At 34.7% G+C, this 16729-nt stretch overlaps 2 protein-coding genes across 6 annotated transcripts; one reads left to right on the top strand and one right to left on the bottom strand.

Annotated features, from left to right (window-relative positions):
- Positions 1–6105: 6105 nt before the first annotated feature.
- LOC103828344 (glycosyltransferase BC10) lies at positions 6106–10582 on the top strand. 3 transcript variants are annotated; one of them, XM_009103951.2, is made up of 11 exons: positions 6106–6652; positions 6858–7300; positions 7661–7759; positions 8428–8528; positions 8976–9047; positions 9119–9209; positions 9711–9791; positions 9911–9973; positions 10073–10195; positions 10263–10301; positions 10407–10582. In XM_009103951.2, the coding sequence occupies exons 2-11, from the start codon at positions 6926–6928 to the stop codon at positions 10557–10559; spliced, it is 1197 nt and encodes a 398-aa protein (XP_009102199.1). In that variant the 5' UTR covers positions 6106–6652; positions 6858–6925; the 3' UTR covers positions 10560–10582. The 3 variants fall into 3 exon arrangements, with proteins under 3 accessions (XP_009102199.1, XP_009102200.1, XP_009102198.1); XM_009103952.2 differs by having other exon boundaries at positions 6106–6681; XM_009103950.2 differs by having other exon boundaries at positions 6107–7300.
- A 31-nt stretch (positions 10583–10613) lies between these two features.
- Positions 10614–15629, bottom strand: LOC103828342 (subtilisin-like protease SBT2.5). 3 transcript variants are annotated; one of them, XM_033275019.1, is made up of 12 exons: positions 15108–15629; positions 14926–14961; positions 14024–14241; positions 13785–13929; positions 13320–13714; positions 13119–13214; positions 12970–13042; positions 12371–12656; positions 11976–12301; positions 11635–11902; positions 11283–11564; positions 10614–11218 (listed from the first exon to the last, which is right to left on the bottom strand). In XM_033275019.1, the coding sequence occupies exons 3-12, from the start codon at positions 14188–14190 to the stop codon at positions 10809–10811; spliced, it is 2448 nt and encodes an 815-aa protein (XP_033130910.1). In that variant the 5' UTR covers positions 14191–14241; positions 14926–14961; positions 15108–15629; the 3' UTR covers positions 10614–10808. The 3 variants fall into 3 exon arrangements, with proteins under 3 accessions (XP_033130910.1, XP_009102196.1, XP_009102197.1); XM_009103948.3 differs by lacking the exon at positions 14926–14961 and having other exon boundaries at positions 14024–14239; positions 15108–15621; XM_009103949.3 differs by lacking the exons at positions 14926–14961; positions 15108–15629 and adding an exon at positions 14757–14912 and having other exon boundaries at positions 14024–14239.
- Between the last annotated feature and the right edge of the window lie 1100 nt (positions 15630–16729).

Genomic DNA, 16729 nt, shown 5'->3' with positions numbered 1-16729 from the left:
ACTCATCTCCCATATTCTCCTCTTTCTTCTTACATACTTTATAAATGATTCCTTCCATCTCACCTGCTCTATATCTACAACAAAGTCAAGCGGTGTTAAATTTTTGGTTAAACTCTTGATTGATTTTTTGAAAAAAAATTTTGAATTGATTGACTTTATGAACTTTGTATGATGATAAATTAGTAAGAACGGTGATAAAGATCGAACTCATGCATCACAGCATCAGCAATACACAAATCTTGAAATAATCTACACATAGTTTTCTTATTATTGTTTATCTGTCATTGGCGTCCCTAACGCTTAAACATGAGCGAAGGCAACATCTTTCATATCTAGAAACCTGCAATATCTACAGTTGAAAGGTTTTTTTTCTTTACCATTTATCATAACAATAATAATATCCAACAAAAATTCACAATATTATATATATATATATAAGTGACATAATAGAGAAAACTCAATTATTAATTTACGAGACACCTCAAACAAGAAGATTTGGGTTGCATAAAATTGTTGAAAAAGTTTAATATAAACACAATAAAGAACAAAGTAAAATTCACCAATTCAAAAAAATCACTATAAATTATGTTGAGTTATTATTTTTTTTTGTTTTTTTCTATTAAACCTTTTATGATTTCGAGAGAAAAGAAATGTAAAAAAAAATCAAATATAAAAACAAAATATCTAAAAATATTTTAGTGCACTAATCCGCGCGTAGCACGGAAAAAAGATCTAGTAATCATAAAAAGGATTTCGCTTTAATAGTATAGATGTAACTGTTTCAATAATATGTATATGTGATGTAACGTTTTGATGTATTTGAATGTAAGAGTATGATTGTATAACAAACAGTGTGATGAAGAATGTGGTATGATTGTGTCAAATGGTGGTCTAGGTCTTTAACAAAGTCGTGTTTGACTTTTGAATAAGTGACATTTGAATAAGTGTTTTGACATCTTGTATTTTTTCTTCGAAGAGAAGACATGTAAGGTCAACATAAGACATCCAAGGAGCTTTTTCATTAAAAAAAAAAAACAGTCTGATCAATGGCAAGATGGAGTGTAATGTTTCATAGTTCGTAGGTCAATAGAATGACATAATTTTGTATATTATGATAGATCAATCACGTTATAATCTTAATGGGACATGTTTAGAAGTCGTTAGTGGCCAATAGAATTGATATAGTTGTGGTATAATATTTTATTAATTTGTAAATATATGGTGTAATATTATTGATTTGTTTGTTAGAAAAAAAAACGGGTATAGATGTGGTATAATCTAATTAACGTGTAATGTTACAAAAATATATGGTAAGATCAAAAAAATAAATCTAATGAAAGGGTACAATAATCTTGTGCTATTAGATTTTTTAAGACTATTTCCCTTTTAATAGTATAGATTGATAAGTACAACAATAGATTAAAAATTGTGTTAGATTTTATGAAATTAAAACCGAACTAAACCGTTACCGGATAACATAAAAGAAATTTTTTTTTTTTGGCATCAACATAAAAGAAGTTAAAACTGAATTAAAGCGGATTTAATTTTGCCTTTGAACGCTAGACTTACTTGAATCACTTTTTGTATCTCATTTCTAGACAACGTTGAATCCCGGTCAACTTCTCTAAGCATAACCTATGAGAAAGTTAAATAAAAAAAAAATTTGCAAAAAAAAAAAAAAATGCAGATGAACAATATAGTCAACAAAATTTTAGTACTTGTGATCATAAAGATGAATGTGTAAGTGTTCTAATACATCGTAAGCTTGGAATATTTCTAACTGTTTGTTTACATGAATGATTTTCTAAATTCTTAACTATTTATTTATTCCTCTCTTTAAGTTGGACCAAACAGAATAATGGACGGTGATCATTATAAGAACATTACAATCTGCTACATCCCTTATATATTAAAGGAGAAACATTGTAATAAATGTATTCACACTATAATAGACACGTGGCAGCCTCACGATAATTTGATAATAAATATGTTAATGCGTTCACATTATATTCATAAATATGTTCACACTATATACTTTATATTTTTAAAATTCTAAATCATTTCGGTTATCAGAGTCACCGACTATCTAGGTGGCTAAAGATTGAATCGACTTGAATGCCTCCAAATACCCCAATATTCGATATGTGCACACCTCTATTTACGGATACAATTGATTTTTCTTTATACGGAAAAAATTCACTAATGTCAAGGCCTTTTTAATTTTTAATTAATTTTAATTTTATCTTTCATGTATTATTTAGAACAAAAATGTCATTTAATATTAATTAACAATATCTTTATATATTTGTCATTTATTCTTATATACTTTTACATACACATACATATGCACATTGATGTGAGCACCTTATAAGTATTTACCACCACTGAAGTATCTATTTTTTTTTGGAAGTTGAAATATTTTTTTTCTTAATGCTTCTTCCACTACCGACCAAATTGTAGTGAAATGATTTGTCTTAATAGTTTTCTTTTTTTTTTCTTGAACTATTATCCGCTTACAAACTATGATATACAACTATTAGTTCGACATGACGATTATCTTAAATTTATAACATGAAAATAAACAAATAATAGTAATTTTTGGTTTTTTCTAAAAAACTAAAAAATCAAACATTCTAACAAAACAAACCAAAATAAAATATTAATTTAAAATAATGGTTATATTTTAGGAGATTAAAAACCAAAAAATAACTTAAAACCGAACCGATATCCAGATTAAACAAATTTAATGTGTTTTTATTAAAAATAACAAAACAAATAATCACATTCCGCGCAAGGCGCGGGTTATTACCTAGTATTAATTGTATAACCGGCTCAGATAAAAAGATAAACCAAAAATGTGGTGCAGTTTCTATTATGGCCGATTTTCAAGAAACTATCTGTTTATGGAAATAAAATCAATCGTGAAAGATAACTTTTTTTCTAATCGTTTCTAATGTCTTTGTAGCCAAGGCTATGTGTTAATTAATACTATCATTACTCTATAATAACAAATTGGAACTGCATAATAAAATAATATATTCGTTGGGCTTGTGGCAGAGCATTGGTTTTCTTTTAGAGTATCTGGTGTTGCTATGCTTCGTGTCGTCAAAAAGCTTAAGAGCCTCAAGCCGGTAATTCGAGAGTTCAGCAGGAATAATTATTCTGATATCGAAAAGCGCGTTAAGGAAGCTTCACAAGCTCTAGCCATCGCCCAGGTCCGAACTCTCAATGACCCTTCATCTGAAAATGCAGATATTGAGCTCTCCCTCCAGGAGAAATGGCTTACTCTATCGAACGCAGAGGAATCTTTCTTCTACCAGCGGTCTAGAGTCACTTGGCTGGAGGTTGGTGATCACAATACACCCTACTTTCATCGTATGGCTAATGCGCGACAAGCAATGAACCACATCCACTACTTGGAGGACGATACTGGCCAGCGCTTTGAATCTCAAATGGATATTCAAAACCATTGCATAGATTATTTCTCAAGCCTCTTGGGCAGGCCGGTAGAGCCATCTCTGTTCATTCAGGACGACATTAATCAACTATTTCAGTTCTCTTGCTCCCTCGAACAGCAAGATGCTTTGGTCGCTCCCTTCACCAGTGAAGATATAAAGACGGCTTTCTTTGCACTTCCTCGGAATAAAGCAAGCGGACCTGATGGCTACTCACCGGAATTCTTTATCGGTACTTGGTCTGTTGTAGGGGGTGAAGTCACTGCTGCAGTGGCGGAGTTCTTCTCGTCTGGATCCTTGCTGAAGCAAATCAACGCAACGAATCTGGTTCTCATCCCCAAAGTTCTTAATGCGTCAAAGACAACGGATTTTCGGCCTATCTCGTGCTTGAATACTATCTACAAAGTGATATCAAAGCTTCTCTCTGACAGGCTGAGAGGAATTATCGGGATGGCAGTAGGACACTCCCAATCTGCTTTCATCCCGGGCCGTCTTCTCTCGGAGAATGTCTTGCTGGCCACCGAGATTGTCCATGGGTATAATACTAACAACGTGGAGCCAAGCGGCATGCTAAAGGTAGACTTGCGCAAGGCATTTGATTCCATCAGATGGGACTTTGTGATTGCGGCCCTAAAAGCCATAAATCTGCCTGACGTGTTCGTTGATTGGATCTCCACATGCATTACCTCGGCCTCCTTCTCTGTGACAGTGAACGGACACACAGGAGGCTTCTTCTCTAGTACTCAAGGTCTGCGGCAAGGGGATCCCCTCTCGCCATATCTCTTTGTCCTAGCAATGGAAGCTTTCTCTGGCCTGCTCCGTTCTAGATTCAGCTCTGGATATATCCGCTACCATCCTCATACCGAAGAACTGGATATCACTCATCTTATGTTTGCAGATGACGTGATGATATTCTTTGATGGTAGCGGTTCGTCTCTCCATGGTATTACAGAGACCCTTGACGATTTTGCTGGATGGTCCGGCTTGCATATGAACAGAGACAAAACCGAGCTCTTTCATGCGGGTCTGAGCCTTCAAGAGGCCACGGCGGTGGAAGCTTACGGCTTCTCTGTCGGCTCACTGCCTATACGCTACTTGGGCCTCCCGCTTATGCACTGCAAGCTGAAAATCTCCGAGTACTCACCGCTCTTGGATAAGCTTAATGGAAAGTTCAATGCTTGGGCCACGAAGTCACTTTCGTTTGCGGGTCGTTCTCTGTTACTAAAAACGGTAATCACCGGAATGGTTAATTTCTGGATCTCAACCTTCTCTCTGCCTCAAGGTTGCATAAACAGAATTGAATCACTATGCTCGAGATTTCTATGGTCTGGCTCAACTGATAGGCGAGCTCACGCCAAAGTCTCATGGAAAACGGTTTGTCTGCCTAAGGAAGAAGGGGGGCTTGGCCTCAGAAGCTTCAAGCGTTGGAACATCACCCTCCTCCTGCGCCTGATCTGGCTTCTTTTCTCTGGTAGTGATTCCCTTTGGGTAGCGTGGCACAAAGCACACAATTACAGCTCCCCTTACCACTTCTGGACTCAGCAGGAAGCCCAAAGTCAGTCTTGGAACTGGAGAGGTTTGCTCAGACTCCGGGACCTTGCAGTTGGTTTTCTGTTCAGCGAAGTTAACAATGGCCTTACCACTAGTTTTTGGTTCGACAATTGGACCTCAATGGGCCCCCTAATTGATGTATTTGGGCGTGATGGCACCCGTAGGCTGAGGATCAGGATAGATGCACCAGTCGCAGCCGCTTGCTCTCCCACAGCCTGGAAACTGCCTAACCCAAGGTCTGAAGAAGAGGTTTCGCTCCATGCTTTCCTCTCAGCAACCTCTCTTCCTTCGCTGGACAAAGGTCCTGACATCTACAGATGGCAAACTAATGGTCACACCAGCATCTCTTACTCCTCCTCTAAAACTTGGGAAGTGTTAAGACCAAGGGGTACTATCCAGCAAAGCGCAAAACAGATATGGTACAGTGGAGCCATCCCAAAGCACGCTTTTCACATGTGGGTAACGAACCTTAACAGGCTACCAACACGTGACAGGCTCTCCACCTGGGGTATGCAGGTGCCCTTGAGCTGTTGTATCTGCTCTAATGCCCCTGAATCAAGAGACCATCTTATGTTAACTTGCTCCTATGCGATGACTGTCTGGTCTGAGATCCAGCTAAGGATTCGCTGTCGAGTGCCACGGTTTACCTCTTGGTCGGACCTTATGCAATGGGCTCGTGCACCGGCTCCTTCAGTTCCTACTGTGCTTAAAATGCTGGTGACCCAATCGCTGGTTTACTCTGTTTGGCGACAGAGAAACAACATGCTCCATAATCAAGCTATCACTCCTCCTCTGGTTGTGTTTAAGGATATCAACAGACAGGTCATCAACGCCATCAATGTTCTGAGGAAGCGGAAGAAATTCATAAACCTCATGTCGTCTTGGCTGCTGTAATCCTATGGCTTTCCGCCTCTGTTCTTTTATGGGACTCCTTTGGACTCCAATATGATGTTACCCTACCAACTACCCTGTTTTTACTTTCTTTTTTGCCAGGGCGTTGTGTTGTATAGATTAGTATCTTTTGTAAGAAACAATCTCTATCTTTATGATATATTAACATTCTTAGCAAAAAAAAAAAAAATTACTTTCCTTTATTGCCACATCACTTGATATATGGTTCGTGAATATTTTGGTTTATACATATAATCTCATTTAAAATATATAAGGTAGTTATAGTGGATCTCTAAAATCTAGCTATCACCAGATTTTTTTGCTTCTAATTGATTTATGATATTAATCTACATATCTTTAGAGTTATATCACAAACATGCATATGTGACTAAATAGAATATGGTGCTGTTTAACAATGAAACTATTCACTTCTCCTTGGCAAAAAAAACTATTCACTTCTTTAAGAGATACAAATCTATTATTAATTCAATACATATTAAATGCAATTAAAAATTGTATTTTATAATATTACAAAGTTCATCAATTATTAATTTATAACTAGCAAAATAAATGTTAATAAGAGCAATAAACAAAATTACTAAATATGAAACATTTTTGTTCTACACAGAATAGTATAAATATACATACATAATAGTACAAAATTATATTTTATAACAGTAGAATAATCTTTATTCATCCTCGCTTGTTATTACATCATCTCTTGGGTCACAAGAATACTCTTCATCAGCATCTAGGTTGTCAATTTGGAGATTTCACACTTCTGGTGTGATGCATTTGTTTTGTTTTGTTGGGACGCTTTAAAAAGTTTTTAAGGATAAGTCTTGATTAGTTTTCAATATTGCATCATGTGTAGTCTTGCTTGTTCTCCGTATCTCTGTGGTTTCCTATGGAATAGTTTTGATATTCAAAAATGGGTTTTGTTTTTCAATGTAACTTTAGGTTTCAACCGGTTCTAACTGCCAAGTGGAATAAACTTGTTCCTACTTGAGTTTGAGTTTGTTTATGAGATGAAGGCCATTAGAGGGTGGCGTCTAGGCAGAACAAGTCATATGCCTGGTGCTCGTCACCGTGCTCGTACAGAGAAGCCAGTATGGATTATCGCAGTGGTTTCGTTGATAATAATGTTTGTAATTGGTGCTTACATGTTCCCTCATCACAGCAAAGCTGCTTGTTATATGCTTTCGTCTAAAGGTTGCAAGGGGTTTACTGATTGGCTTCCAACCTCGCCGAGGGAGTTTTCTTATGACGAAATCACAGCTCGTGTAGTGACTAGGGAAGTCTTGAGCTCCCCTCGTGTTATAAAAAAGACTTCTAAGATTGCATTTATGTTCTTAACTCCGGGTACATTGCCTTTTGAAAAGTTATGGGATCTCTTTTTCCGGGTAAACTATATCTCTTCCCCGCATATTGTGTTAGATGTTTCTTATGGTACTTATGATAAAAAGTGTTGAGATCCCACGTCAAAAGTTTAAACGGACCAACATTAATATATAAAATATTTGATTTAATTCACGTATCGGTAATTAATTTAAACTTAAATAATCGTGAAATAAATATGGTATCAGAGTCTCGTTTGTTGATTCTAATTAGGTAATTGAGAAAGTTATATTATCATCATCTTAAAGCGCCAAGTATTTGTCTAGAATAATACATCGTATTGCAATTATTTAGTATATCTGCGTCTATTTGATTTTTGCTCAAATTATTTAGTATCTATGCGTTTATCTCTTCTCCACACACAGGGTCATGAGGGGAAATTATCTGTGTATATCCATGCATCAAAGGATACGCCGGTTCACACCAGTCGTTACTTTATTAACCGTGATATTCCAAGTGATGAGGTCTGTCTCTGATGTCTATATCTGTACATATTATGTCATCTCTCTATGGTCTGGAATGACCAATCATGAACTTCTCTTGCTTTTGTATTAATTTTTATGTGGTAACAGAATCACATACAAGATACTTTATAAATTAACATTTCAAAAACTAATTTCAAACTAGACCAATATAAAATATAATAAAATTTAAACAAAATAATAAAATAACAAAACTAAAAAGGTAAAAATACGATCCCATTACAAAAATAAATTAAGAATTAGTATATATATATATATATAGTTTATATAATCATAACCAAAATATTTATTGTTTATCTTTTGTTTAAAATGAAATTCATCCCTACCTTTTATTTTCATTTAAATTTTGTGTTAATTTCTTGAATTATATCTAAAACGCATTTATGTTCTATGATCCATATTTTAAATATATAAAATATATATCATATAATCAATACGAAGTGATAAATTTAAATTTAATTTAAATTAATATATAATATCGTGAAATCAAATGTTATCTTTTAATATAAATGTATAATTTTAAAAAAATTAACAACTATATAAATTAATAAATTATTATAATCTAAGTCTGAAAGCTGGCATAGAGTACAATAACTTTATAAATTGATAACCAGAGTCAATCATTGTATTTTACTATATGTTTTCTGAAGGTGGTCTGGGGTACAATATCAATGATTGATGCTGAAAGGCGTTTGTTGGCCAGTGCTCTTAGAGATCCTGAGAATCAGCAATTTGTTTTACTCTCTGATAGGTAAATCTCAAAAGAAATTTATTTCTCTTCTCACTGACTATGAGGTTCCACTAAGTAACCAGTGTCGGCTCTAAGGGAGTGCTGACAGTGCAAAAGCACAGGGTCCAAAAAAATTTCTACAAATTTCTTTAAGATTTAGGGTCCTGTATTTTCAAAAAGATGTCGTTATCTGGCAAATATTGCAGGTGAATGCTCAACAAAATATGCAGGGGAGCGTGTATCACTGGGAAGAAGAAACCACAGATACGGGCCTTTAATTGAAACTGGAAACTATATTATATTTAAATATTTAAGTAATTATGGTCTACAAATTTTAGCTCAGAGATTTTTTTCATTTACTATAAACAATTTTCTTAAAAACCTATCTTAGTATAAAGCACAGGACCCACAAAAAGTTTAAGCCGGGCCTGTAAGTAACCAACTTGAAAGTGTTTCTTGCTATTGTAGTTGTGTGCCACTTCGAAGTTTTGAATACATGTACAACTATATGATGTTCAGCAATGTCAGCTATGTTGACGGGTAAAGTCCTGCAATATCAGAACTGTAGCCAGCATCTCTCTACTAATATATAATTTTTGCTTACTCTTCAGCTTTTACGATCCTGGTCGACATGGAACCGGCAGGCATACGGATCACATGTTGCCGGAAATTCCAAAAGAAGATTTTAGAAAGGGTTCACAGGTAATTACTGATCTTCATATCCTCAAAATGCATGCAAGATCACTAAATTACAAGGATTCATATATTACCCGAAAAAACCCGAATTACTTGAATATTTATTAACTGAAATAATATAACTCTCCTATATATTTTATATCTGATCAGTCCAAATTATCTGATATTTTATCCAAAAATTCTAAATTATCCAATACTTGTTCAAAGATGATATTTTACCTGAATATTTAAAATTGTTCAAAAAATCGAATTGGATCCAAAATCTTCTGGAGTATTAGCTGATTCTCAATCTTAATATTCAAACCAAACTGAAACTCAAAACAGCCAAATTTTATAATTACTCGAACGTTTCATTTTGGAAATATATATATATATATCCAAAAGAATCAAAAAGCGAAAAACCTGATCTGAACTGTACACCTAGGACTAACCAATATCATCAATTTTACACACTATATCTGCATGAGAAAGACCTTAAACATGAGAGAGTTTCAACAATCTGTGTAGTGGTTCTCCTTGAAGCGTCAGCATGCAATAATAACTGCAGCAGACAGTTTATACTACTCAAAATTCCGGGACTATTGTGGAGTGAGTAATTAACGACCTTCCCATCAAAATAGATGTTTCATAGTTTCTTTTGTCGATTATATATATGTAGTGGTTATTAGACAAATTAATGGGAAAGGTCTTTGTTTTTTTTTCTTCAGCCAGCTGTAGAGAGTAACAAGTACTGCATTGCGGATGAACATTACCTACCAACACTCTTCCATGTGAGAATATGTTCTGACTCTTTAGCTAAAAAAAGAAAATGTTCCATTCTTTTGTATTTATCTATAATATATACATTGGTGTAATAAATCTCTCATCAGATACTTGATCCTGGTGGCATTGTTAACTGGACTCTGACATATGTTGATTGGTCTGAGAAAAAGTGGCATCCAAAAACATACATGCCCGAAGACATCACGCACGAGTTACTGAAGAACCTCATGGTATTATCACTAAACTGATAATAGTATCTTAAAAATATACACTGACTACCTTATGATTCATTTGCAGTCCATTGACACAGTTTCACACGTAACAAGTGACAGAACGGTACGCGCTTTAAAACGAGTCAATCTCCACTTGTAATCAGCTATAAATTTAACGTTAGATGAGATTATAGTCCTCTCTTTTTTATTTTGTTGTCTACAAACACAGGGTGTAGTAACATGGACACAATGCTTGTGGAATGGAATCAAAAGACCTTGTTATCTCTTCGGAAGGAAGTTTCATGCAGATACTCTTGATAAACTGATCGATCTTTTCTCAAACTACACAAGTATACTGCATAAACCTCATTACAAGATGTAACTCGTTACATAGTCGGTTAAAGAGCAGAAAATATTGTTGTGATCCTGAGAAGCATAGGAAGTGTTTGGTGGTTTTCATTTGATCATATATCTCACTGGCTTTAAAAGTGTAGTTCTATATCAAAAACTAATTTTACAAATTGCTATTAAGCATTTTCCATTTCTCAGACAGAACTCTCTAGAACTACATTCTTATTACTGACTGCATATTACAAAAAAATAATATTACAAACACAACAACATTTGTTCATCATCGCTTATGTCCCAGAGCCACCACAGGAATCCTCACTTTGTGCCCTCTGCTACCTTTCAACTTCACCTCTCCGAAGCTGTACACTCCAGAAACTGATCTCACGGTCAGAGTGACCGAGAAACTTCTAGAAGCACCAGGTCTAAGAGTCATTGCTGGAGGGTTCACTTCAATGGCTATAGAAGGCTGCATCCTAGCTGTTATAGTGTATGTTTCTTCAACCTCTGCCACATTCTTCACTCTCCTTGTTACGGTCTGTGTCCCCACAAGGTGAGAAATGGCGATCGATGGTGCATTAAAGTTTGAAGGATGTTTCATCTCATAGTTGCAAGGAGTGTTGGTGTAGTTTCTTATCTCATGTGCATCAATCCCCGGTGTTGTGCACAAGAATCCTACATAGTCCTCATAACCTACAAGAGAATATCCATCAGAGATCTTTGTACATCATTGATGAAAACACAGAAACAACAATACCTGCATCAAAGACAAGACCAGGATCTAGAGCAGCACTTGGATTGACATGGCCGCTTCCGTAATCAAAAGGAGTGGCTTTAACAAGCGTTACAGCTTCAGTATCTGAATAATGCTGTGCCTGGAGAAGCCTTCCTGCTCTATCTACAACTTTTGAGGTTGTCATCAAAGCTGATTTGATAGCAGCTGGGCTCCATCGAGGATGCTTCTGCTTCACAAGCGCAGCTATCCCAGCTATGTGTGGTGCAGCCATGCTGGTTCCTGATATTAGCGCAAACCCTTCCCCTGCTCAAGAGCACAAAGAAACTTTAGTTCTATTTCAAAAGAACCTTCAGCACTTTGAATGCTTACGTACCAACATAATTAGCCTCGTCTGTTCCATTAGGACACCAAGCAGCCCATATTAGATAACCGGGTGCAAGAATATCCGGTTTAAGAAGATCAGCGTCTTGAAAGCTAAAGTCTTTGGTGTTGGGTCCTCTAGCTGAGAACAATGCCACTTGAGGTGATGATTTGTGAAGAACAGGTGCTAAACCATCTCCTATACTTCCCTGAGCGTTAAAGCTTTTAACTCTCCCTGTCCAGTCTCTTGATGTACTAACGTTGTAGTAATCAATCAAATCCTAAAGATGCATAGAACTGAGTTTAAGATTCTGGCAACATTAGAGTAAGTGAAACATTAAAACTCTCATTTACCATTGACTTAGACACATCTGTAATAAGGATTCCTGGAACAGCAGAAGGAACAGGATCGAATTTTGTTCCTGGAGAAACGTTTTCGACAACAAGAACAAAACCAGCAGCTCCTAGATGCTTCACTGTTGCAACAACTTTCTTGATGGAAGCTGTACCAACAACGAAGTTGAAAGAATATCCACAGAGAAGAATCTTTCCTTCAACCAGTTTCTTGTTAAAGACTTCTGGTCTCTGGCAATCAGATGGATTATACTTGGAGACAGACGAGTCAAGCAGAACATCATTTGCAGAAACCAAAGTGTACATCTTGTGAGGCCGTGTTGATGCTGCAGAAGAAACACACAATCAGAACATATAACTTGGAATGTAAAATAACATTTTGCTTTTTTTCTTACGTGATAATCCCATTCCTGCCAGCATTTTTCCATTTCCAAGGGTGAGATGATTTTTGTATCTACGGTCATCAATAGCAGCTGCGACGGTCATTATCCAAGGGCTATAAGAAACCAAAGTCTTTGGAAATGGGCCTCCGTTTCCAGCAGCTTGAGCAACGAAGACGCCAGCTTTTACAGCTCCAAGAAGTGTAGCATCGAATGGATTCAAGAACGTTGTCTTGGTAGTTGTTGGAGGACTGTTGGGACCTACGGAGAGGCTCAGGATATCAACACCATCATGAACAGCCTGCTCATTAACATCTCTAATTAATATCAAACCACTGTTCTAAAAATCGGTCTATGCAGTGCCTAGGTGGAAAAATATTAAACAAAATAATTTTGCTAAACCAATTTTCAAAATATTAATCAGGCATTCAAAAACACGGTCTAGGCGACGCCCGCATAAACAATAATCTTCTATAAAACGCCTAACCACCTTCTTGCCTTTTGAACATGTATCAAGTAAGGCATACAATAAAGAATATGCGGCAGGAGAAATCATTTCCTACGTTAAATGTAGTCTATGTTCGTTTCTAACTTGTTGTATGTTTTAACTCTACCTGATCAATTGCAGCAACTACATCAGCAACAAAGCCTCCAAAAAGCCGGTATAGAGCCTTGTAAACAGCAATCCTGAAAGAAAAAATTAGCCTTTAGCTTGTGAAAGAGAAGATACTAAACTACCATTTTGCACTATCTATCCACCTACCTTGCACGTGGAGCCATTCCACTTGCATTTCCAAATTCATAACCGTGCATTCTCAATGGAATACCGTTATTCCCGGCTGCAATAGCTGCCGTATGACTGAAAATCCAGAAGTAAAAAAAAAAAAGAATCAGGTTTCCTAAGTAGTACAGTGAAAGGGTCCTGAGAACAATATTAGACTATAAGAAGAACATAGAGACGAACCTTCCATGCCCATCTCCATCCATTGGAGATGCATAGTCTATATTTGGGTTAAATGCACCAGCCGCTTTAGCAGCTTCAGCGAAATGTTGAGCTCCAACAATCTTCCTGTTGCAGAAGCTCTTCTTGGTATGAGGATCTTCTTCACATTTCCCTTTGTAATGAGGAAGAGGGCCATAAGGTAATCTATGGTGAGAGGCAAAGCTCGGGTGATGCGGATAGATCCCCGAGTCAACGAAACCAATGACAATATCTTCTCCTGCTCTTTCCCAACCACCACCTGTTGGCCAAACATCTGTTGGAAGTCCCAGAAACTGTGGTGTATGTGTGGTGAGTCTCCTCACTTTCCAGTCTTTGTTTACAGATTTAACACCTGGGGTGCGACGTAGTGTTTCTGCCTAACCAAATATAGTGGAATAGTGTAAGGGAACACCCACAGAGAAAAATGATCTCAAGATCTTTTTTTACCTGCTCAGGAGATATATGAGCTGCAAATCCATTTATAAGGTGTTTGTAACTGTAAAGCTTTTTGTATGATCCTTCCTCAAAGAGCATTCCAAGAATCATATCGTGCTTCCTCTCTAAGTGACGAGCATACGATGTCACCAATTCACTGAAAAAAGTAACAGATTGTTTAAGCTAAGCAACCAATGTGTAGAAAGTTCTTTGGTTACTAATTGGAAAGAAGAGAAACTATTTCAAAGTACCTTGATGTATCAATCTTCTCATCAGATTCGACAGCAGTTGCTTCATAACCATTTTCTCCACCTTGGTAACTTATGATTGGCTCTCCTTCCATAGTGACGATGTAAACCTGTGCTGTCACAGTAACAAGAAGTGCGGAAACCACAAAATATATCATCCTTATATCCATATTGGTTCGTAAAAATGAAGCTCTGGTTTTACTTCTGCTGTAGATTCAACTGCAGAGTCAAAAATCAAATAAAGGCATTAGCATCTTGAGACCAATACCACTATTAATAGAAACCATCACTTCACTCAAACAAAAAATGACACTAATCATCTAATCTCATATACACTTTCAGACAGATAAGCACATAGAGAACTGAAGGGAGGAATGCCACAAAGCCACCATGATCTTTTCTTTGATTGAATACATTTTTAACACATTCATTTAAAAAATAAAAATAATAATAAGGACCAATCTTTCAAACAAAATACAGACAAAACACATAATCAAGCTACTGTATAGAGAGACACAAGAATCATCTCCATTGCAGGTCGAGAACATTAAAACTGAAAATCCAACAAAAATTGTGACTAAAAAACCACCAAACAAGAAAAATAAGGAAGAGATTCATCTTTTACTATGTTTCACTTTGTCAAGAATTAAACAGCATTACCATATTAAACCAGCCCCAAGAAAAGAAAAAAACAAAACTTGAAATCAAAACCACAGGTTGAAGACAAAGAACATACAGTACTTGCTCCATAGAAATTTGCCTAAACGCATTAACCAAGTAAATAAAGTTTAGCTCCACCTTATGCCATTTATATAAGAGAACCCAAAAAGAGTAAGTAGAGTATAACAACTATTGCTCTTCAATGAATGTGACAAACAAAGAAGAAAGAATCTTTAGACCTTTTTTTTTTTTTTGGTAAAATAATCTTTAGACCTTTAAGCCTACACTTTCACAAACCATCCAAGCAAAGAATAAACATTAATAAAAATCCAGATGAAATGAAAAAAAAAAAGTATCTACATTTATAAATTGTAGCTTGAACAGAGTAAAAATCCAAAAAGAAAAATAATGTGTACCCACAACTTACATTTGCTTCACGAGACCAATCGAAACAGAGCAAACCAACAAAACAGACACAAAAGTAGCTTTTTGAGACGAAAAGGGTCGGGCCACGATTGAAAAATCAAATGGAAAGATTACAACTTTAGTCACTAACTACATATTTAGCAGGAAAGAAACCCAGAGAGGAAGCTGGTTCAGATCTTTAATCAAGTGGTTTTGATTCTGGGTTTCTTTGTAGGAGGAGAAGAGATCTAGTAAAGGAGAGAGATAAAAGGAACACGAGAGGTGTTAGTAAAAGACTTTTTTACTGTGAGTTAGTGATGAATGGAGTGTTTCTTTGAGTGGGTAGAAATGGAGAAGAAAAGGTCGTTAGGGTTAATTATGTTTCAAGGGATATTGTTATTTTACGCATGTTTATTATGCTATTAAAAATTATACAACATTAATAATTTTATATGTTTATATGTTTATGGTTCTACCTATACGACATTGAATCACTTTATAAAAAATCAAAACTTTAACTATTTTATATCAAAAAATTCTTATAATTTTTTTTCATTGATCTGATAAGATGTATAGTATTTTGAAGACTTAAATTTTGATTATTTTAGAATTCAAACTTCAGTAAGCTTTTAATGTCGACAAGAATTGATAACAAATTTTTAATTAACATAGAACTTCCATAATATTACTTTATTATTTAAAATTAATTGTAATGTTTTCTGTAATGGTTAAAAATAATATTATTTTAAATATTAGAAAAAGTGTTTATGGATTGTGCGGAGGTGGAGAGGAAAGAAGAGTGACAACGATTCGCGCGCGATTTATGGGAAATCAATGTTTTGTGTAAATGCCGATTTTTTTTGGAAATCAATGCTTTCTCTTTTTAGAGTTCTAGAAATTTAAATATTAACAAAATTATTTTCGATAATAATACAGTGAATAGTTATGTGCTTTCTCTTTTTACAGTTCTAGAAATTAAAATATTAACAAAATTATTTTCTATAAAAAATTAATATGGTGAATAGTTATGTGAATTTATCATCTATTAAGTCATTTCCAACAAGACACCAAAACACTAAATTTGGTGTGATTTCATCTCTAATAAAACATCAAATTTGACATCACTCCACTAAATTTGGTGTAATATTAATAGTATTACATATTTTAATATTCATCACTCCACTAAATTGAATACTATTCATCACACCAAATATTTAAAATATATATTTTAATATGTTTTATTTAGATATTTTAATATGTTTCATTTAAAAATATAGTTTAATTACTATCAAATTTTTAATTAAACATAAATATATTGTATTATTTTTATTTTAAATTTATTTTTACATTTGGTGTAATGATATTCATCACAAAAAATTTCTAAAACACATTTTAATATGTTTTATTTAATTATATAGATCAATTACTATAAAATTTGTAATTAAACATAAATAATATTATATTTTTTGTATTTTTAATTTATTTTCATATAACTAAAAATAATTTTTATTTTTATTTTATTATATTCAAAATAAATTAGTAAATAACTATTATTATTATCACTTACAAATAATAAAATATAAATATAATCTAGATGTAACAAAATTATTATTTATCAATTATAAATAATATAAATATAATAGT

This window comes from Brassica rapa, chromosome A07 (assembly GCF_000309985.2).
Source record: "Brassica rapa cultivar Chiifu-401-42 chromosome A07, CAAS_Brap_v3.01, whole genome shotgun sequence".
Lineage (NCBI taxonomy): Eukaryota > Viridiplantae > Streptophyta > Magnoliopsida > Brassicales > Brassicaceae > Brassica > Brassica rapa.
Note: the sequence above shows the minus strand (reverse complement) of the source record. Positions and strands in the feature narration are given on the sequence as shown.